This window comes from Balaenoptera musculus, chromosome 15, assembly GCF_009873245.2.
Source record: "Balaenoptera musculus isolate JJ_BM4_2016_0621 chromosome 15, mBalMus1.pri.v3, whole genome shotgun sequence".
NCBI classification, from domain to species: Eukaryota; Metazoa; Chordata; class Mammalia; order Artiodactyla; family Balaenopteridae; genus Balaenoptera; species Balaenoptera musculus.
This window is the reverse complement of record NC_045799.1, coordinates 35,840,325-35,864,952: the sequence shown is the minus strand read 5'-3', so window position 1 is coordinate 35,864,952 and position 24,628 is coordinate 35,840,325. Positions and strand designations below refer to the sequence as shown.

At 38.5% G+C, this 24,628-nt stretch overlaps 1 protein-coding gene across 3 annotated transcripts in view; it reads right to left on the bottom strand.

Annotated features, from left to right (window-relative positions):
- Positions 1–3,067: 3,067 nt before the first annotated feature.
- Positions 3,068–24,628, bottom strand: part of PLCB1 (phospholipase C beta 1) — a 700,435-nt gene continuing 678,874 nt past the window's right edge. For 2 of the 3 annotated variants that reach the window (XM_036826676.1, XM_036826679.1), the window contains one exon: positions 3,068–6,361. In XM_036826676.1, coding sequence (XP_036682571.1) covers positions 6,134–6,361 — 228 coding nt within the window. In that variant the 3' untranslated portion in view covers positions 3,068–6,133. The remainder of the gene's footprint in view (positions 6,362–24,628) is intronic. The other variant, XM_036826677.1, reaches the window with a different exon arrangement.

Here is a 24,628-nt window from a genome sequence, read left to right as displayed (position 1 = left end):
GTATAAATCTAATCATTTAAAATGTCCAGCATAGACAAATCCTCAGAGACAGAAGATAGATTAGTGGTTTCCAGGGACTAAGGAGAAGAAATGGGGGAAAAGGAGGAATGGGAAGTGACTGTTGATGAGTATGGTGTTTCTTTTTGGGGAGATGAAAATGTTCTGGAATTAAGAGTGGTGATTGATGAGCAACTTTTGACTATACTAAAAACCATTGAAATGTGTACTTTAAGAAGGTGAACTTTATGTATGTGAATTATAGCTTAATAAAACTGTAATTAAAAATATATGCAGAAGGGTCAAAGAAACAAATGAACAGTGCAGGGACTCCAGGGGGCAAAGAATGGCTCCTGAGTTCTCGCTTGTGGGCAGAAAGAGGCTGTTGGTATGCCTGGAATCCAAGGTGAGCCTACCTTTCTCCATCTGTGATCCAGAATCTACTATTTGGTGATTGACCTAACTTCATCTGTCATAAGCAGTTTTGTGCTTTGGGGTTGGTGCCATAAGTAAAAGTCAAAGAACATGGCTCTGTGTGGTCTAGCCCTATTATCAGGGTGCTGCTGACTCATGAGGTGCCTAAACAACACTGTAGCTTTGAGTTAATGACATTTATTATTCACATATCAATTGTTATTTTTTTCTACCTTAGTACTAATAACTGGATGGGTAAACAAATTTATTCACTGTAAATGCAGTATTTATTGAGAGATTTCACTATGGTGGGTTTGGGGATTCAGTAGTGAATGAAACATGACCCTTGACATCAAAGGTGTCAATGGAGGATGTATTTAAGTAAGAGGGACAGTACGTTGCAGTTGGTATGTACTCTATAAGTGAAAGAATGTACATGGTGTTGATGGATTAATTGTATTAGTAGCCACCCTGTGTCCACATCATTTTCCCTATAACACCATAGTATCCTTTTAATCTTGATCAGAGCTGGTCTTGTCTCTTATATTCACCAATAGAATGTGGTGGAAGTAATGGTGTATTAGTTCTGAGTTTAAACTTCGAGAGGCCTTGAACGCTTTTGCTTGTTCTCCAGATCCTGCCTTGGACATGTGAAAAACCCATGGCTAGCCTGCCAAAGAGTGGAAAAAGCACATGGAGAAGAGCCAGATCAGCCCAGTTGTTCCAGTCAAGGCCCCAGACATGTAAAAGAACCCAGGCAGGATCAGCCACCAGCCAACTCCTAGCTGACTACAGATGTACAGATGAGCCCAGGTGAGATCAGCCTGTCCCAGCCCAGATCAGCAGAGCCTGGCACTTATCTGTAGACTCACAATCAATGGAACATGGTTGTTTACAACACCAAGTGTTGGTGGTGTTTGTTATGCAGCAAGAAATAACTGATGTAGGATGCAATGGGAGCACAGATGATGGGGAGTTTGGGTGGATCAAAGAAGTCTTCCTAGAGGAAGTGACATTTAGTCTATAAACCTAAAGATGAATAAGAGACAAGGAAAAGAGAGAACCTGATTGTGTGTATAAGTGTGTTTTCAGGAGTGGTTCAAGGGAAAGAGGAACAGAAAGGGTCTAAGTAGTTGAGGGAATAGTATTTAAAAAGCCCAGGAGGTGAGATGGTCCATAAGGCAGGAGTGGAGAGTTATGTATGAACCAAATCATGTAAGATCTCAAACAATTATTAAGGGATTTAGACTTTATCCTGAGGACCGCTGGGGTCCATTAAAGGCTTTTAATTCCATATTTGCTCTTGTATGATCAGTCTTGCTCCAGTATGGAGAAATGGTTACATGATTTAGGACTTGAAGCATGGAAACCGTTTAGAACCTTGGTAGGTGGTGGGGGGGATGGTGGCTGAACTTGGGTATTAGCAGAGAGGATAGAAAGTGAATGAAGCTGGGGGCTATTCCACAGGGTCAGAATTGACCCAGGTTGGTGAATTATTGGAAAGGGGATGATGCAGAGCCAGCTGTCAGGGATGATGCCCACCTTTTGGCTTGGGCAACTGAATTGATATTGGTTTTATTCACTGATGAAGAAAACAAAGGATGTGGAGCAGGTTTGAGTGTAAGGAAATTCAGTTTGGTGTATACTGTATGTGGCAGATTATATTTTCCAAAGATGCCTATATATTCATGTACTTCAGTGTGAGCCACACTGCTCCCAAAGCGATATGGGGTCTGTATTTGTTCCCTCCCCTTGAATCTGGGAAGGGGCTTGTGACAACACCAATGAATGGGGTCCAGCAGAGTGATAGTATGCAATGTAGAGGTTCAGTCATAAAAATTTTGATCCAGTTTCTGCCTGGCTCTCACTTGGGAAGCTCATACTTGGAGTCCAGCCACCATGTTGTGAGAAAGCCCAGGCCATGTGGAGAGGACACATGTTGTGGTCCAGCCCGGAGCCCCAGCTAGTCTCTCAGTGATGTATCATCAACCACCAGATATGAAAGTAAATTAGTCTTTGGAAACTTCCAGCTCCCAGCCTTCTAATCTTCCAGCCGAAGCCTCAGACATCATGGCGTAGAGACACGGCATCTCTGCTCTGCCCTGTCTGAATTCTTGACCCATAAAAACTATGAGAGATTAAGAAATAATTCTTATTGCTTTAATCCACTAGGCTTTGGAGTAATGTGTAACATAGTCATAACTAACTAACATATTGCATTTGGAGACACCCTCATAACTCAAATGTATATTTCTTTTTCAAAAATCAGTGTGGCAGACTCTTTTTTTATCTGTTGTATAAGGAAACTTGCATCAAATACTCTGTCAGTTCTTGTCACATCCACTATTTGTCAAAAAACTTTTGACAATTTTGCCTTCCTTAGCTTTGGTCAAGGAAGGAGGGGAGGAAGGGAGGATCCTGAATATGGGAGCAATGGGCAAGTTTAACACCATTCCCAGAAGGAGGTGGTGGACTGACGGAATGATGACAACTGTGCCCTCCGACACAAGTACTGCAGCCTCCTGATTTCCTGCACAGGCACTGATGTGCCCCATCAGGGTGGGCATTACTTCCCTAAAAATTGGCATCAGTGCTGCTCCCACCTTCCTGCCCGTCAGAAGAAGTTTGGCCCCAACACCACGAAATAACAGCTGGGTTGTGTTAAGAAATTTTTATTGTTTCCTTTGGATTTGTGATGAAAGCACATAAAATTACAAGTGGAAGAAACATCATGCCACAAAATTGCATAGAATTATTACAAAAAATGTGAATTATGCATTTTAAATAATTTGAGATAAAAGAACCAAAATATGTACATTTTAAGAGCGTCAAATACTTTGTCCTATCTTTTTTTCTTCTGAAAAGGCAAAAGTCACAATGTCCAATCCATCACAAACAATATTTATACAGTGCACAAGCACAACATTAAATTCAAAGTAATGCAAGCAATGGCCCTTTCTTTCGAAATTATTTAATGACAGCTTATCTATCATAGGAGTATTAATTAATGTATGGTGATATTGAAATGGTAAAATGAACTGTTAAAAACCAAAAACACATGGCATGTCATTAGAACTTTGAAAATTCTCAGTACATGGCCAAAACCACGCTATTCTCAGTAGTGTAAGGGTATCATAGGGGCATAGTCTAATTTAATACACAGCTCTACTCTCTATTATAGGAAAAACCACAGTACAGAATTTCACACATTCAACAAAGAACAAGGCAAATACAGAAAGGCACAAAACTGCACATCATATAGACCCTTTTTCTTTATCTTAGTCTATTTCAAGTAATATTAATATTATTAAATGATAGTATCACTGTAGTAACTTCAATGATGCAAGATGGACAGTGTTAAACGCTACCCCCACAACTGCAAAAAGTGTCATTGTACAGATATAAAAATGTGATTACAGGAAATGGCCAAATACAAACATATTGCAAAATGACTAGAGTCACTAAGATAATGAAATCCAACTACCAAAACAGTTTTTGTGTAAGTCAAGGTTATTCAACTTTAGTCTATCTCTGGACTAAAATGTGATACAATGTTCTGTAATAATCACCATTGTGTTTGGTTATTAATGCTATTATTAGTTCATTCTTCTGCAATTTTAGCCAGTCTGTAATTTTGTTTATAAAAATGCAGCATTCTATTTTGACCATTCTTGCTTCCTTATGATTAATGCCTTTCTTTCAAAGTGCAAAAGTAGAATGATTTACAAAAGATTTCTCATTCAGTGGAATTTAAGTTTTATTAAGTGTCTAATTAACACCCTAAATCCTTTAGATCAAAATATAATCATCTCCAAAGGGGATGGGATTTTTTTTCCCCTTGTGTCTCCCTAGATGTGTTTTTTAATCAAACACTCCTTCCTAATGTTTGAACTAAGCCCTCATTTTGATTAAAACTTAATTGTGATCCCTAGTTATTGCTTAAAGTTAAATAGAATAATTTCCATAAAAATATTAAATTCTTAAAACACAATTTTCAGGACACAACTGGTTTTTGCGTTTTAAAATGTTTTGCTAAGCTACAATCAGACAGGTTTAAAGTAAAATAAAACTGCACATCTTGCTTCAGGGCTTTAACTTCAATGTTCTTTGTGTTACTCTCTAAGTTATATTTTCCTCTATATAATTATTCTCTCTTACTTAAGACCTTCCAATAATGTTTTTAATCAGTTTTACCATAATATAATTTGTTTTTCCTATGCCACTTAACATAGGAACTTAACAAAAAGACAGTTAAGTGAATTAAATGTACAGAGTAAATATATAATGAAAGATTTTTTTATGTGAGAAATAAATTGAAATCTGTCAGATTTAAAAATTATGGAAGATACTAATACATTTCCATATTGCTGTCCTATATATTTTTGTATATTCTGACCATTAAAACAAGCTTAAAATACTTAAAATCCAGTTTTTGATCTTACAAAATATACATCAAAGTCATATTCTAAGTTCTCAATCTACCTCAACTTGCATCAAAGGCTCCATCAATTGTTTCTTAGAATTTTAATGTAATGTAATATCCACATAATGTAGATATTTGACCATTTTCTTCTCTATCGTTGAATTTGGTTTTACGTCTTGTGGAAGAGATCTGGGTTATTGCCAATTAAGAAACTCATATCCACACTCATATGAATGTGTATGTGTGTATGTGTATGTGGTGTATATGTATGTACTTATATGGCTGAGTGCGTACATATATACATGGAGATAACATATACCATTTATATGTGGGTCTGTGTAGTCTCTAGATAAATATTTAATCTTTATTTCTATATTAAAAATAAATGAACCATAAAGAAAGTCAGACAGCAAAATAACTGCTGGAACCTATTCACTCTGATTGAATCTCTGCTCATCATACATCGGCTCAACTATTTTTATTCAATTAAAAAGATCTTTGTAGTTGTTTAATGATTTTAGGCCAATGACCAATGAAAACCCAGACTTTGAGTGCAAATAGTCGACTCAGATAACACACTGCCTGGAAGTGCATGGCCAACTTGCTCACGCAGCCAAATGTACAAGCCATGTTGCCAAGTCTGGGGATGGCTTCACTGGACAAGGACACAATCAAGGCAGAAAACCAGCTTATTTGAGTCACTATGGTATCCAATAAAGCCATGTCAGCAACAAATACACTGATGCCTCTTTGATAAATAAATTAGCAAATTGCAAGCCGCCAGTGCTTGCAAAGCAAAGGATGAAACAATTTAATATGCATGTTAACTCGATATGGTAGTTGAGGGGCAGTTAGGAAAAAAAATGCTCAAAGTTGGCTGTTCAATAGTGTTAAATAGTGCTATGCATTTCTCAACTATTTCTATTACTTTGACATACTTTACACCAGAGCTTCAACTAAAAACATGAGCTTGCTTTTCTTCAAAGAAGACACTGTCCTTCATTAAACGTTCCATGGAGCCTGGAAGTTGCCTGCTTTGAATTTATTACTGGAAAGAAAACCAAAATCCCATCACATACATGCACTCTTCACTAGTAGACCTGCAGTAGTTTCCACATAACACATGGAGCCTGGGTATGGGGAAGCTGCATGGATCCTTCTGGAACTCTCCCTCCAGTGTGGATTTTAATCTAAGGGATGCTTCTCAGGAAGATGTTCCTGGGCAGTGATCTTTGTAAGAAGAGAGAGTCCGATGGAGCTGGAGTGGCCATGCGTGTTCTGAAGGCCAGGCAGAAACAATCACAGGGGAGTATCAAATTCTTTTCCTGGGTTTTCTCCTTCCAGCTTCTCACTGGAAGGAGGCTTGTGGTTCAGTTTTCCAGGGTCTGAGGTCAGCAGGGGAGGGGCAGAGCTGTGATTGCTGTCTTCACTGATCTTCCCTTTCATGGCTTCCTGCACGAATTCCAAAATCTCCAGGGGCAGCCTTTTGAACTTGTCTTGGTACTCCTGCTCTAGCTCCACCTGCAGCTGGGAGACAGCAAGAAAGAGGATGATTTTATGTCATTTAGGTTTCTATAACCACCCATGTAGAAACTCCTTGAAAGAGATGTACAAAGAGGGGAGGAATCAATTAATTTTAATATCATGATGTAAAACTGAGGTTAGTTGGACATGTCATTTGTCCACAGCTAAAAGTCAAGTTCAGGTTATATGTGGCATAATAAAGCTAAAGACCTGATGATAATATAAATAAATACACACGCACACATGCAGAGGTGGGTCTGTTGAAAAAGTTTACAGAAGTAATATGCAGCGATGTGAAGTTCTTAAGCGTAGAGATTGGCAACTACCAATAGCTGAGTATGTCAAGGTCAGCCATGAATCAGGCTGGGAGAGCCACAAAGTCAATTGGAGTGGACAGACAGTCAAGGTGTGGGCTTTATGAAGTGCAGCCTCACCCAGAGGCTGTTTCTAACCAGGAGCTAAATGCATTTTACAAACTGAGCATACTCATATAGCCAACCTGAACTTCTATCTTCACTTCTTTTATCACCTGTTTATTCTGATTCCTTTTTTTCTTTCTAATTTTTATTTGCTTCATAAACTGTTTTACCTACCTTTTAAACTGCTTTCAAATTTATCTGTTTAATGCTCTGGAGAATTTTCAGACTTTTAAAAGTCACAGAACCCTTTCTTCAAATGCAGACTTATGGTGGCCTCAGCCATAAAACAAGTAAAAGCTGGGCATCTGGTAGAAGTGGGGTGAGGGGCAGTGGGTGCTGCCTGCTAGGACGCTCTGCTGCTCAGAGCCCAAATGAAACCCAGGATTTTGAATAAAATTCTCTTTGCTTATTGAATGATAAGCAGGGAGCTTAATCTTAGAAACAGCATGAGAGACTAAATGCTTTTCCTAAACGCCCAAGATCTTGCATTTCTCAGCAGCTCCCGGGTGATGCTGATGTGGCTGGTCTACTTTGGACACACTGACGATCTTCCTGTCCTGGTTCTACTCTGAGCTCCCAATTCTACTTTTGGTCTCGATCCTGGCTGTATGTCCTCTATCTACAGCTTCAGTGCAGTCTGACCCCTGACCATCTGGGATGAAGACAGTCCTCAGGTCATCTGCCCTGCAGTGTCCTGACCCCCCTTTCTTCAGTGCCAACAGCTTGAGAACATCCCCTTTAGTTCAATTCCTTTTTGTTCTCGCTTCTATGCCAGAGAACTTTTGCCAAAATTAGTACAGATCAGTAATCCCTTATTATTATGTATTAAGTATTATGTATTAACTTTGCCAAACTTAATAGAGATCAGTAATTCCTTATCTGCAATTCTAAAATCCCCCAAATTCTGAAATTGAGAAGCTTTTTATAAATTTGTAACAAAATCATTGACTTTAATTGATATAATGCTATTTATAATCCTTATTTAATCCCACTTCTGTGAATGCCCATACATGGTACTGTAGACATATTAATTTGTTTGATTATGAGGGTGACCTGGGCCCCCTTGGGATATAATGCTTATGGTATATGCATCATATTCCTTTTCTAAAATCAGAAAAATTATGAATTCTGAAAAACAAGAGGCCCCAAGAGTCTCAAATAATGGATTGTGGATCTGTTTGAATGAGCTTTTTTTTTCCACATCAAAAAGTGCCTGATAAAAATGGCTTGGCCTGAGTATTGAAAGTCCCCTATTCTCCCCAAATATCAAATATTGGGTATTTATGAATATGTTGTGCTGGCATGTGAATTCCAATAAACCAAGAAGGAAACACTCTATGAGAGGGATACCCACAGAGCCTGAGATTCACATTGCCATGATGTGGTAAAGGCACCTTCACACACAGCTCCACCCTCAGCACTGGGGACAGCCCTCTGGAGCATCAGGTATAAGAAGACAATGGCCAGTTTCTCCCCAGGTGGGGCTTTTATACTGACACACTCTGTCATAAGTGAAATCTCAGCCTGGTGTCTGACAGTTTCCATTTACCACCATTCAGACCTCATCATGAATTTGCCTCAATTTTAGGTCAGCAACGCATGCAGTTAAAGTTTCGTTTCCAAAAAATGTAGGGAAAGGGAGAAAAGCATGAGGCCCTATGTTTAAGAAACAGCGGATTTCATTTAGGTTAGACTGGGGAACCTTCAGTATAGGTATATTGCACCTGACCTAGACACCGATTTCTCTTAGGCCATTGGTGGACAAGACCCTATGGCGCTTGATAGGCTGTTTCCTTTTTTAACTTATGAAAAAAAAGAAAATATGAAATGTGAGAAAATGCCAAATAAACACTTAAACTAACATTTTCTGGTAATTTTTAATAATCTAATTTTAATAATTATGATTCTGCACCTAATTCAGATATGGGGGTATTTTTCCCCACACCACCAAGCAATTTTCTGTGACACCAGCTGGGTGTCCTACAATTGAACTCGATTCTGACACTATATACCTGGAGATAGTGTCAGATCCCTCAGGTTAAGGGCTCAGTCCTACAAGACTGCCCCGCACCCCCCCCCCAACTTTAGAGGCCAATTGCAAGTCCAGGTTGTCACCTGTGCTTCTGCCTCACTGGCTATAGTTTGGAGGAGCCCACGATCCCCTCACTTAGATTAGTTTGGTAGAGTTGCTCACAGAACTCAGAGAAACATTTTCTTACTAGATCATTGGTTTATTATAAAAGGACACAACTCAGGAACAGCCAGATGTACAGGACAATGTATGGCAAAAGGGCACAGAGCTTCCATGCCCTCTCCAGGTGGACCCCTCTCCCCAATCTCCGTGTGTTCTCCAATGTGGAAAAGCTCTGAACCCTGTCCTTTTGGGGTTTTGTGTAGGCTTTCTACGTAGTCATGACTGATGTAACTCGTTGGCCACTGGCAGTTGAACTCAACTTGCAGCCCCTGCCCTCTCCCAGGAGGAGGTCAAGAGGATGGACGTGAAAGTTTCAACCCTCCAATCATTAGCTTAGTTCCCCTGACAACCAGCCCCATCCTGAGGTGCTTCCCCAAAGTCACCTCATTAACGTAACAAAAGACACCTCTATTGCTCTTAACACTTAGGAAATTCAAGGGTTTCAGGAGCTCTGTGCCAGGAACTGGGACGAAGACCAAATGTATATTCCTTATTATAAATCACACTATCACAATAATAACAATAATAATCTAATTTTATTTTTTTTTTTAATTTAAAAATTGACCCAGTTGTGGCTAAATTATAACTTTGGTAGATTCTTCCTTTTATCATGGATTAGTAGTAAATTTTATTATACTCTAAACTATTTTAATAAATTAATATGATTAATTATAAACTAAATTAAATGTATATTAAATGCCATATATTTCACTCTTTTAAAAAAAGTCTTTAATAATGAATGAATTACAAAGGTGCATTTATTTGAATTTCAACTTAGAGCTTTTCTCTTTATTTTTTTCTTCTTATAAATGGAATACTTGTTCATTATAAGAAAATATGAAAAGTATGCAGGGCAAGATCTGGCTCTGTTTCTAAAAAGCTCCATCTATTAGTCTAGAGCCCAACTAAGATCAACTATGCTCAGCCCAGATCAGCTGAACTCTGTAAAGTTGTGAACTAAATAAATATTTATTATTGTCAGAGAAGTTTTGTGTTTTTATGCAGTATTATTGTAGCATTTCCCTGCATTTTATACAGTATTATTGTAGCATTTCATAATTATGGGCGCAATTATGACTCCCATAATTTCTCTCAAAAATGTTCATGAAATTCTGTGGTGAGGGCATCCTCACCAAAATCTGAGGATGCTCAAGTCCCTTATATGAAATGGTACATATAACGCATGAGCATCCTCCCATTAAATCACCTCTAGATTACTTATAAGACTTAATACAATGTCAGTGCTATGTAAATAGTTGTAAATTCAATGTAAATGCTAAGTAAATAGTTGCTGGCATGTAGGAAATTCAAGTGTTGCTTTCTGTAACTTTCTGAAATTTTTTTCAAAGATTTTCAATCTGAGGTTGGTTGAATCCATAAATATGGAACCCATGGATATGGAGGGCTGACTGTATACTAAAACATAAGGCAATAATTATGCTACTTGCTAAGCCACTTCATCCCAGCTAACGTGTGCATTCTAGACCTTGAAAGTTTTGTGTTAGAGCTGGAGTACTCTCTCCTTATAGATGCCTGCTATTAAGGCCTAGTGAAATCGAGTCTCCCTAAAACAGAGTTCCCCTGCCAAGTTTATGACTAACCTCTCTATCCAAAACTTTATTCCCTTTCTTATCCCACCCTGGTTCCCCTTAGGATTGAGGAGTATCAAATAAAAGGGGAGATTGAAACTGAGCAGAACCCTGCGGGACCCTCCTGGGTACAAAAGCCCCTCCATGTCCCGTTTCTTGTTTGAAGAAAAAGGCTTTTAGTCTCCTAGGCCTTCCCTGAGTTTCAAAGAGCAGGCACAAGCAGTTACTAATTAGGGAAGTGAAGGAACGCAGAAACAAAGGAAAAGCAGTTAAGCAAGAAAAGTAATGACAGCTTAAACAATAGTCAGTGATAAAACAGAGTCCTAGTTTCTCCTCAAGAGATATACATAACAGTCTGACACATATCTCTGAGTTATTCTACAGAAAGTAAGATTCCCCCCACCCAGGTGGAGGATGGTGACTACATGCTGACCACAAGCACATAGACCCCAAACTGGTTGGAACCAGAAGGCTGATGATTAAGATTCTGAGACACCACCTTGTTACCTCAGCACCAACCAATCAGAAGAAAGTCATGCACCCTGCAGCCCTCACCTCAAATGTTGCCTTTAAAAACCCTTCCCTGAAAGCCATTGGGAAGTTCTGGCCTTTTGAGCATGAGCTGCTCATTCTCCTTGCTTGGGGCCCTGCAAATAAATGCTGTACTTTCTTTCACTACAACCCAGTGTCAATAGATTGGCTTTGCTGTGCAGTGAACGAGTGGATCCAAGTTGGGTTTAGTAACACTAGGAATTTTCTATTTTTAGTTTGGTGCTTTCTGTAGGAAGACTCAGCAGGGGACTATCATAGCTGGGAATAAAAATGAATGTGAAAGAGAAAAACAATTTTGATTCTACCAAAATGATTAATCATGGTCCAGAGACACCTTGTCAAACTGAAAGTTGCTATGGTACTTAAAATACCAAAAGATGGTCGAAATCTTTGAAGACCTGTGCTCTGGGCTAAGGAAGCTAAGGGACTTGAGTGAATACACATTCTGCACATTATTAACCATTATTTTTTAAATAAGGAAACTGAAGCCTACCACCCAGGTGGTTTAGTGCAGAATCAAGATCTGAACACCAAACTCTTGCCTCCTAATCCAGGCTCCATCCCCACCATTCCAGGCCAACCCCTTCCCTCTGTAAAAACAGGATTTGTGAAGATCTTAAAAACCTGATATTCTGTGTGTTGATAGAAGAATAACAAATAACTTCAGTGTATTTTCCCTATGTGTCTAGGATATTAAAGTTGCTGTCACAAATAACTGGGAAGTGTCTTTTAATGAAAAGTGATGCTGAGGAGGGGTTCCATGGCATGGGGTCTTACTGACATGCCCTCTTAATAATAGAGTACAGGCATACTTTGGAGATACTGTGGTTTCAGTTCCAAACCACCACAATAAAGTAAATATTGCAATAACAAAAGTTACATGAATTTTTTGTTTCCCAGTGCATATAAAAGTTACATTTATACAATACTATAGTCTACTAAATGTGCAATAGCATTTTGTCTAAAAAAACAATGTATATAACTTAATTAAAAATATTTTATTGCTAAAAATACTAGCAATCATCTGAGCCTTCAGTGAGTTGTAATCTCTTTGCTGGTGGAGGGTTTGAAATATTATGAGAATTACCAAAATGTGACATAGAAACAAGAAGTGAGCAAATGCTGTTGGAAAAATGGTGCTGATAGACTTGCTTGACATGGGGCTGCCACAAACCCTCAATTTGTTTAAAAAAAAAAAAAAAGCGATATCTGCAAAGTGCAATAAAGTGAAGTGCAGTAAAACAAGGTACACCTATTCAGACTCTTGGAAAACAAAAGGGGCTCTAATCCAGCTGCAGTTAACCTGGTCTATTTCTAAGCCTTCACTGGACTTTTCTGTTTGTGTCTGTCATGCTTGGAAGACACTGGCTGTTCATTCCCCCTACGTAATTCTTCAGTTTAGGACCTGTTTATTTGGTCAGCTGGCTGTTTTCCTGTTTGCCATTAAGTGCAGTCTAATTTAATTAGACTATTTCTGTAAAGAGTTGGATACTCCAAGAAACGATAAGCATATGGAAAATTGGAATCAAAAAATCCAGTTTAAAGTTAAAAGAAAGATCTCTAGGGATAGAACTAATCTAGTAAATATTGGTAGTAAATTGCAATGAAATATAGAACCACAAAAATAATGATAGTAATACAATGAAAGTAGTAATTGCAATTTACTGTGTGTTTACTGTATGGCATGCACTGTTCTTAAGACTTTTCATGCATGAATCAATTTAATACAGGAATATTAATTTCAAAATCTCTAAATTCAAATATCCATGGGGACCAAGAAAAAACATAAATCTGTGAATTAGGTTTGATATAAGGCAATAGAGGAGTGCCAACACCTGTGGCCAACTGGAATTGTATTTCATGTTTAAAACACTCAAATTCAAAAATGTTAACAAGTACCAAGTACCAAATACCAAGTAACAAGAGTCAAATAAAAAGCTCAGTTTAGTCTGCAGTTTGTGGCTCCTGATTTAGCTGCTCCATCAGAAGCAAGGGTATGACAGCAAAGCTTGATTTATGTCCACTGGACGGAGGCTAAGAAGGCAATACCAGAAGAATCCCATTCTCTCAACCACAGAAACCCTAAAAGAATCAATAAAAAGCCTCAAGTCAATGGAAATAAAAGCCATGCAAGGGCTAATAATTTTTAGATGAAGTGTGTATTTTTTCTCCATCAAGTGGAATATCACCAGCAGAGAAGAATTGAACTTACATTATGATTTCAGTTCCTATGCTGACTCACATTAGAAACAAATGTTTATAGTGCAGATGGTGCTGCAATCATCTCAGAGAAGTGGAAGTCCCAGGGAAACGTCCTCCTAGGAAAGTCTTGGGCTGGGATCCCTTCAGACCTGCCAGAGTGGCCTCCCAAGACTTATTCTCAAGGAGGTCCTGCCCTGATGTGGGCCTCTCTTCAGATCAGTGTCCTCACCTGCACACACCTGTCTTAACTCCTTTTAATTCTTAATTACCCACACTTGAGCCCCAGCCAAAACTGCTCCCCCTCTTGATTTAAAGCCTGTGCATTTAAAAAGTAAGAGACAGGCTGTGATTGTGTCCTGGAATGAACTCAGCCACATCCCTAGAGAATGCTCTTCTCCCAATCACCTAAAATTAGTTTTGGTTTTTCTTTTCCTTTTTGTAAATGTGTATTTCAAGAGTGGTTAGCCATACTCGGGTTTTATCAGGATAATTGATTTTGATGTTTAGGGAGCGAGTATTTTCTAATTAGACAGTCACTCCTTCTAAACATGATGTTTACGTCTTCTGCTTAAATTACTGTGGTTTTAGGTTGACCATTTACAACTCAATCCGAGGGGAAACTAGACATTTGATCTCTTGGCCTTGGAGGGGTTTGGAGCAGTCTGGTTTTCACTCCTGAATTCTCCATCTCAGGTCAAGTTGGCAACTATAATGAATTTTCTCAGAGCCAGAAAACTGAAATGGGACCAGGTAGAAAGGTAAATGAGAGACTGGGGCCAGGCGAGAACTGTGCGATTGCAGAGGGTGGTCCTCGGGTCCTTGGTTACAAAGAGGAGCCGTCCAAAATTGCCAGCTAGATTGCTGCCACATACCTGCCCAAGGTTGCCGCATCTGATTTTTTAAAGGAAGCTAGCAATATGGATTTTCATGTTAAATCTTCTGGTTTGTCAGTGTTAGCGCCTAAATTAGAAATTAAAAAAAAAAAAAAAGCCACCTTGCAGGTCAATTTGCAACTTCCAGAGTATCTGGGTAATATATTCTATAGGTATGTCTTTGGACGTGATAGGCAACTACCCAGAAGTCTGCCGAGTCCTCCCAGCTCAGGGATTGGCTGCCATCCTCTTTGCTGCATGAATGGAGACATAACCACATCGCGCTGGTGTTCTGAATCTGTGGCAAGGCGCTGCTCACTGGGAAGAAAAAGACACTTATACCTGGAATAAGCTTTTGACCCTATTCTAGGCAGCTCCTCTGGAAGGGACTTGCTAAATAATTTGAGATGTCTATTTTCCTATTTCCTCCTTTATCAAAATTTGGTGATGTGACTGCTAAACCCACAGGGTTTGGAATGGGGAATCTGATAAACCCAATTACAAGGTGTTTTATAGAAATGCTCTTTTTTAAGTCTTCAAGGACGAATCCTTTCTCTGATGGATCTCTTTTTTTCATGAGGTCTGCAGAGGTGATTTGGAACATAAAGTGGTTACTCTGCTGACTTATCTTTGGGGTCTTACATGAGTGGCAGTCAATTCAGAGTAATTCTAGGTATAGCAGATTTGAATTCCATTATCTTGGTCTACATGGTAAAAAATGACTAGTTATCCCCCGAATTTACATTCACCCTTTCATAGTGTCTGCTATGCCTGGATGGCAGCTGCCTAGACAAGAACAATGTTTACAAGCCCCTTCACTATCTTTGCACCTAGGGGGGCACTTGACCAGTTCTTGCCAATGAAATGTCAGGGCCAGCCTGTTAAAAGGCATATGGGGGCATCTCTACTGTCTCTTTCCCTTTTCCAGCAAAGTCCTAGAGGATGATGGAGCCACATTATGAAAAGAATATGGTTCTCTAAATTACCATGTGGAAGCATGTTGTCTACCAACCAGAAACACCCACAATGGACTGTTATATGAAAAAAGAAATAGAATTCTATTGTATTTTGGTGCTGTTTGTTACAGCAGCCAGTGTTATGCTAAACAATACATTCTCAAATATATAATTTGTGTTGCATGATTTATGTTAAGGTTAAAGGAATATGTGTAGTTATGACAAGTGTTTCTCCAATTTATGATTCATCTTTATTAGGCAATTTTATGCCATAAAGATGGTCTCTTAAGTTTGCTTGGGGCATATTTGCTATTCTGGATTTTAAGTAAAATTAGAGAATAATCCTAACAATAAATCTTGAGTACTTTATAGCTATTTTATAGCTATAAGAAAGAGCTATTGGGCTTCCCTGGTGGTGCAGTGGTTGAGAGTCTGCCTGCCAGTGCAGGGGACACGGGTTCGAGCCCTGGTCTGGGAAGATCCCACATGCCACGGAGCAACTGGGCCCGTGAGCCACAACTACTGAGCCTGCGCGTCTGGAGCCTGTGCTCCCCAACAAGAGAGGCCGCGATAGTGAGAGGCCCGCGCACCGCGATGAAGAGTGGCCCCCGCTTGCCGCAACTGGAGAAAGCCCTCGCACAGAAACAAAGACCCAACACAGCCAAAAATAAATATAAAAATAAATTAAAAAAAAAAAAAAAGACCTAAAGAAGAAATACATGGCAAATATCTTTAAAAAAAAAAAAAAAGAAAGAGCTATTGTTATGAATCCCAGGGGCATTATAATTTTCCATCAATCTTTATTTCTCTTCTACAAGAAAAGTGTTGGGTGAAAAAAACCTCCATTTTCTTCCATTGTTATCACTAGATTAAAATGTATTGGGTTGGCCAAAAAGCTCGTTCAGGTTTTCCATACATCTTATGGAAAAACCGGAAAGAGCTTTTTGGCCAGCACAATATATAGTCTATGGCTATCATGAAGCTATTCTTATAAGGACAGAAATGGGAGACTTCAATTAAGTAATATTGCAAAACAATTTTAAGACGTTATTCCTTTTTCTTCTGCTTCAAGAACAAACCTGAACTAGTCAGCTAAATCTTAATTTCTGCTTCCAACTTGCAATCAGCTGACCATCTCCTGGTGTGGATAACCCCAAGGCTGCTTCTAAAAACCTGGGTGACTTCTTCAAATCACCCAATCTAGGGGATTGAAAGCCCCTAATGGGTCATAGGCATCCTTACTTACACAGGGATAAATGACTTTAGGAAAAGCTACTGGTGACAGAAAAGTCTACTAGGTTCTACCAAACTTGTTCTAGTTCTCAGGTGACTTTGCTGGCCAGAAAGCCATCCTAATCCCGTATTAGGGAACATGTCCCAATACTTGCAATACTGGGCTGGATGGCAAATGCCATTGATTCATGGTTCATTCTCTACATTTACTCACTTTTTTGCCTTTACTCCCTCATGAATTCTTTGATTTATTCATTCATTTATCCAAAATTTACTGAGTGCCCTTCTGTGCACCTGGCACTGTGACTAATGCTAGACATAGAGACATGAACGAGACACAGCCCTGGTTTCAAGGAGTCCTCTGACCAGTGGGAGATGTGAAACATAAAATAATAATGTGATATGCTGAGATAAATACCATGATAAAGTGATAAGCAACATACAGCAGTAGCACAGAGGAGGAAGTGATCATCTCTCCTTGGTATCCCAGAGTAGGAATTACCTAAGACCAGAAGTACTGGACATCATTAAATTCCTGTCCCTTTGCACACTTGTTCAGGTGACTGCCACTTAAATTTATCAAAGGCTCACCCATATCATTTCCCTCTTACTCTCTGTGGCACATCCAATTACATTCCAAAATAACTGAAAAAGTAACAACATAAGAACTCCAAATTATCTTTTTAAAACATGACTATTTTGTCTAACTGTAGGCTAAGTAAAATAAAACACTGTCAAAGTTGGAAATACCCCAGAGATCAGTGGCCAAATAATAAAAACATTATTAAATGCATAATTTTTCATAGTGCTAAATTAAATCCCACTCAGAAAACCTATCAATCTAATCCTTACCTATGAATGACCATCTTTCTATACATGTCAATCAAATAAATATTATAGAATTTTCAACTGTGGATAGAAGATTCCAACCTTGACTTCTTCGAGGTGGAAAAAGCTTACTCTGCTTAACATTTCCAGTTATTTGGAAAGTGTGTTTCAAGGCTTCCTAAAATTTCCTTTCTCTAAAATGTATAGTTTCCTTTTGGTAATAATGGTAAAACAAAAATGATTAGGCCTGGGGCTTCCCTGGTGGCGCAGTGGTTGAGAATCTGCCTGCCAATGCAGGGGACAGGGGTTTGAGCCCTGGTCTGGGAGGATCCCACATGTCGCAGAGCAACTGGGCCCGTGAGACACAATTACTGAGCCTGCGCATCTGGAGTCTGTGCTCCACAAGAGAGGCCGCGACAGTGAGAGGCCCACGCACCACGATGAAGAGTGGCCCCCACTTGCCACAACTAGAGAAAGCCCTCGCACAGAAACGAAGACCCAACACAGCCATAAATAAAAATAAATAAATAAGTTTTAAAAAACCAAAAAAAGAATCCCCAGAATTGAAGCTTTAAAAAAATAAATAAATAAATAAATAAATAAAATAAAATAAAATAAAATAAAAATGATTAGGCCTGGGGCAAGTGAAGTGGGTGAAGTTACATAGAGCATCAGCATCACCTGGGATCTTATTAGAAATGCAAGTTATCAGGCCCATGCCAAACTTATTGAATTAGAACTCTGGGTGTGGGGGCTTAGTGATCTGTGTATTATTAAACCCTCTGGCTGATTCTGATACATCCCGAAGTTTGAGAACTACTGATTTAGAACTTAAGGTAGCTTTGCAGGAGAGTCTTGTATACGTGGATTCTTGAGAACCATTTGTATATTTAATGATTAAGTCCTGCCAAAAAAGTAGCGTCAGATTTGGAAAGTATTTTGTAAACCTAAACAGATTTGACTATTGTCAAGGTACATATATCAGATGTAGAGTACTGGATTCAATGACATTGAAATCTGGATTGTTGAGGCTGTAGCATTATAATCTTGGGTGGCGGGGAGGCTTCTCATTCAATTCAGAAGTAGCTATAGCAGTGATAGTCATTGTCCAGCCTAGAGCCCTTTGGACTAACCATTACAATGTAGATAGACTGTCCTATTTCCAACTGCCTGCTTTCTCTAGTAGAGAGCACAGCTGCCTGGAAGTTCAGCCCAGTAGTTGGCATAAGCATATACTCTAGCTCCCTTACCCTTTAGATGGAATAACTCTAAGGTGCATCTTCTACATAGTCTCCCAATAGGGTTGAGCACCAGTTGCCCATGGTTGTAACTTGCTTGATAACAAACACACTTTTTATACTGTTGCCTTCCCTTTCCTGCCTCCCTTCCCTACCCTCTAATAGTTTCCTTGGATCACTTCTCAGAATCACTGCATGTACTCAAATCCTTGTCTGAGGGTTTGCCTCTGGGGGCACGCAAACTAAGACATTCACTTAGTTTTTGAATTTATTAGCTGGCATATATTAGGTGTAAAAATTACAGGGATTTACTTATAGTTTGGGGATTGATGTGCCCTGACATATAATGCAGGGTGATATTATTTGACTTGCTTATAATTTACTTGAGCTGAAGATCTACCATAAATTGTCCAATGCCTAGATTTAAGTTGAAAACAGTCATTCCTTTCTGAATCTACACAGATCTATTTGGCCTTGAAGCACATTAAATTCAAGCAGCAATCCAAGTAAATGTGAATTTGGATATCTTTTGGTCTCTGCTATATAGACTGTAACCTCAGTGGTCATATATGATGCAGCAAGAATCTAAAACTGCTGTGAAATTATTTCTGTGGAGAAGAGACATTGATGTACAGGAGAAAAGATAGGCTGTGTCTGAAATGTGCCAAGCAGAGTGATGATGTGTGTTTATTTCCCTCTTCATTCAGCAGCATATGGAACAGAGGGATAAACTCAAATGCCAACTGGTTTTGGTGTTTTTGTTACATAACATTTCAAGTGAAAGAAAGGCTGTCAAGAAAAATTATGATGAACATTGAGATGAATAAATAATGTATGATGTACTGAGCATATTCAGAAACAGTTTATCCCATCAAAAGAAGATCAAATGTATTTTGCAAGAGGAAATATGTTACTGCACTGAATTTAGTAGCAGAAATATAATGATACCTTTAAGAAAATGGCCTTTGCATTAAATAATATTTGAGTAACAATTCCAGAGATATAATGTATGTTTAAAGGAAAAGCTTTCTGCTTTAAAATAAATATCTGTTAAAATGTTTATTTTCAATGTTTTTCTAATAAATCAAGTTAACACTTTTTTCTCTTTAGCTTGCCTTCTAACCAAATGCTCTGTCTCAAAGAAAATGACCCACCTCACCAATTAATAAATTATCCTTAGTTTATATTTCAAACAAACGTAGTAAGTGCATAATTCTTTACTAAGAGTTCCTGTGCCTTGATCACATGTCATTAATACAAACATACAAACTAAACTTGTTTGCTTTATGCAAGTATGCTAGCAGTTCAGACTTGGGAGCCAAATGCAATCAACATTTTCAAGGAGAAATGCCACTCATCAAGACATGGAACCTCATTTAAAATATGGTCTTTTGGATTAAAATATAATCAGGAATAGAATTGGTGATTTGGCTTTCTTTCACCTTTACTCAGCCATAAATTTCTATTCACTCTTTTTTTAAAATGTATTTTATTTTGGAGTATAGTTGATTAACAATGATGTGTTAGTTTCAGGTATACAGTAAAGTGATTCAGTTATACATATATCTATTCTTTTTCAAATTCTCTTCCCATTTAGGTTATTACAGAATATTGAGCAGAGTTCCCTGTGCTATAGGTCCTAGCTGGTTATCTATTTTAAATATAGCAGTGTGTACATGTCAATCCCAAACTCCCAATCTATCCCTCCCCCCATTCACTTTCTTATCCTACTCCTCTAAAATATTTATTTTTATGTCTAATATTTGCTTAATGAATCTGTAACCAACTTCTTTGGAAAACATGTAACAGAATAAAATTGCAAATGCATCTGACATGGCCACCATGATGGTATGGACTCTTCTGAGAAAGTTGTGTCTACTATGAGGTCAAAATGATGAGTTGAAAGCCAAGCAACTGGTTGGAGTTATTTAGTTTCTCATTGAACTTGAAAATTAATGAATGGTTATTCTATTAGTATAGGAATTCTTCCTGTGAGTTCTCTTAAGACATCAGGAAAATTATGTTCAAGAAACAAATGGGAGCACACTGATAATATACTAATTTCTCGAAGATAACAGCCTTAAGATGCTTTTCCTGCTTTACCCACTTAAGTCCCTGTGGAGGTGTATGAATTGCTACAGTTAATCATTGAATTGACTAATGAATATTTATTGAGCACTTACTAATGTAAATGGCTGGCTCTGTGGTAGTTGGCTTGGGGAATCCTGAATGGTGTTTAACAGTTGTCTCTTAAGGGTTAAAAACTTAAAATATAATTGGTGAGCCAAGGTAAAGTTACACAATAACATGAGCTAGTCATACAAGATGAATTGCCAAATCAGTACGTATTATTGATTTGGAAACTGTAAATCACTGTGGGGAGACTTGCATCTGAGTTAATCCATGAAATCAAAGCCTTCAATTACCAATCATGAAAATGAACTAATTACCAGTGTCTTAAGCACAAAGGTTTTCTTCCACTAGGCTTTTAGTAATTTTTCTGTCATAGTTGTCAAATAACAATGACTATTACTATGAATATTTATTAAGCATTTATTATATGCTGGTCACTAGGTTAAGTGACTGGCATGAATTATATGCATGGATTACATCTTTGAATTCTCACATTATTCTATGAGGTAAATACTACTATCATTTAGTGGCTATGTCACACAGCTGGTAAATAATGAAGTCAGAATTCAAACTTAGTTATTCTTACACCACAGTTTCTACTTACAATAGCCTCCTCTTCTATCAAGCATTAGCAAGAAGCCATATATTTGTATTCCCTCAATGATTCACTAAAGCAGAAAGTTGGTAGAGGTTTTTATATAGAATAGTGGAAGAACAAAGGCAAAATTGATATACATTGTCATGGTAGGTAGAATGGAGAACAGGATATTATGTTCTTTTTTTCTTCCCTCTCGTATTCCCACTGTGTTATCCAGGTCTTAGCACATCCAAGTAGACATTTATTCAGTTGAATAGTCTATACCTTTGAAAATATATGACATGGTCTAATAGACTTAGAGTCTACACTGAAAAAAAAAGACTTCAGCAAGAAATATCTGACTGGGTTTCCCTGGTGGCGCAGTGGTTGAGAATCTGCCTGCCAATGCAGGGGACACGGGTTCGAGCCCCGGTCTGGGAAGATCCCACATGCCACGAGCAACTGGGCCTGTGAGCCACAACTACTGAGCCTGTGCATCTGAAGCCTGTGCTCCGCAACAAGAGAGGCCGCGACAGTGAGAGGCCTGCGCACCGCGATGAAGAGTGGCCCCCGCTCGCCGCAACTAGAGAAAGCCCTCGCACAGAAACGAAGACCCAACACAGCCAAGAATAAAATAAATTAATTAATTAATTAAAAAAAAATATATATATATATATGTGTGTCGACTGAAAAAAATTGCATTAAAAAAAAAAAAGAAATATCTGACCAATGCCTCAGAATTAGAAAGGGATCCTGAAAACGTCCAGAGGGATTTAAAAAAAAAACCAACAGGTTCTTGAATTAATAGAAGTATGAGGTAAAAAATTCAAAAGGTTTTCCAAAGATAGCCAGAATGCCACCTCTAGAAGGAAAAGTTCTCCGACTCAGTTGTGTGGGATAAAATCACTTTATAAAGCACTGCTACTCAAAGTACTAGGATGAGCAGTATCACATCAGGCTTACTCCAGACCCAATGAATCAGAATTTGCATTCTCTTTTTTTTTTTTTTTTAATTAATTAATTTATTTATTTTTGGTTGTGTTGGGTCTTCGTTTCTGTGCGAGGGCTTTCTCTAGTTGCGGCAAGCGGGGGCCACTCTTCATCGCGGTGCGCGGGCCTCTCACTATCGCGGCCTCTCCTGCTGCGGAGCACAGGCTCCAGACGCGCAGGCCCAGCAATTGTGGCTCACGGGCCCAGTTGCTCTGCGGCATGTGGGATCCTCCCAGACCAAGGATCGAACCCGTGTCCCCTGCATTAGCAGGCAGACTCTCAACCACTGCGCCACCAGGGAAGCCCCAGAATTTGCATTCTTAACAAGATCTCTAGGTAATTCGTATGCACACTGAAGTCTGAGGAACAGATTTAAAGATATTTGTTATTAATTTTTAAATGTGCATATGAAGGGTTAAACTGAAAAAGTTTAGGCTGTGCTATTTTGAAATATTTTCTATTTTCAGCAGATGTTATTTATAAGAAAGTTACAGATTTGGTGCTTCTTTGAGATGAATTCAAGGTATTGAGCCAAGTAAGACTGAGCTCACTCTTTCTAAGTACTGGCCTTAGAAGTGGATGAACCAATTAACAATAGGAAGGGGTATCTTACCAGACACAGGGTGTGTTATGGAGTTATAGTAATCAAGAGATTGGTGCAGACACAAGGATAGACAGGTTAACCAATGGAATGGAATAGGCGGCTAAGAAACTGGCCCATGCATGTATGCAAATTTTATATATGAGCATGGTGGCACGGCAGATCAGTGGGAAAGAGAGGAATTATTTGATAGATAAAGCTTTAAAATATGGTTATCTACATAAATAAATACGAAATCAGAATCCTCACCACAAACCATGCACAAAGATAAACTCCAGATAGATGAAAGATTTAAAAGCCAAAACCAAAACTCTGAGACTTTTAGAAGGCAATATAAATAAATATAATTCAGACCTTGGGGTAGTTAAGTATTGCTTAAACAAGCCTCAATAGCTAATGATAAACATTAGAACAAAAATTTTAACACTTAAAATTAAGAAATCTGTGAAATCAAAGTAAGAAACAGGTATGAACCTGGCAAAGATGTTCACAACACACACATCTGACAAAAATGTAGTATCGAGAATATACAAAAAAATTGCTATAAAGAAATTAGATAAGAAAAAATAACCCAATTTTTTAAATGAACATAAGATACAAATAGGCATTTTACTTAAGAAACATGTGTGGCCAAAACCAGAGACACAACAAAGAAATAGAAATGAAAGGATGATCATTCTCTTCACTCATCAGAGAAAGGCAAAGACCACAATGAGTTGTTATTTTATTCCTGTTTTATTGGGAACTCTTAAGAAGTCTGACTTGAATATTGATTGTTGGCAAGTGTCTGGATCAAAGGGTCTCCTAGGGAAGTATAAAGTGGTAGAGTTACTTTGGAAACCAATTTAGCATCTTCTTGTAAAACTGAAGATTCATATTCCTTATGACATAGAAAATCCACACTTTGGTATACAGTCAAGAAAATCTCTTGAACAGAATTTCTGTATTAGGGGACATGTGCAAGAATGTTTGTAGCAGATCCGCATGTCACAGCAATAAACTGAAAATCCCTAAAATGCCCACCAAAAGGAGAGCAGATAAATAAACTGTAATATATTCATGGCGTAAAATGTTAGAAGTCAAAACAAACTAGAGTCACATCCAACAATATAGATAAACTGTATATAGATATAATTAATTTTATTAAAAATTTTTATTAGTATGCATAGTTAAAAGTGCATTATATCACAAGTGTGGTAGATTGATATTTTAAAAGGCCACACTTATTCACTCCTCACTTGTGACTTCTTTTTTGTCAAGAGACTATGACAAAGGTGACACTGTCCTAGTTCTATTTCTCAAAAGGCCTCCTGTGCTTCCACTCTTGCTCTTTGAACCCTGCCACCAGCATGTGAATAAGCCTGGGCTTGCCTGTTGGCAGATGAGAGACCAGGTGAAGAGACCTGATCTTGCTGAGGCCATCCTAGACCAGCCTAGAGCCAGCTGACCCCTAACCATGAAAGAGGGTCCAGCCAAGATCAGCAGAGTTCAGCTGACACATGAGTGAGACCAAGCAAGACCAGAAGAGTCCCAGCTCCCCAACTTGTGACTAATACTAAATGTTTATTGTTTCAGGCACTGAGTTTGGAGTGGTATTTGTTATGCAACAACAGCTGATACAATAAGTGTACGGATTTGTGTTTTTTCTTTCACAAAGTGAACACACCCATTTAACCAGCACCCAGATCAGGAAAGACACCATGACCAGCACTCGAGAAGTCCCCCTTTTGCCACCTTCCAATCACCTCATCCTGTCCCCAACCCAAGGTAGCTACCCTTTTAGCTTCCTATAAATGTACTAATATTGTGTATACTTTTGTATCTAGATCCTTTCATGCCATGTCTTGTTTGTGAAAAGCATCCATTATGTTGTGTACCACTGTGGA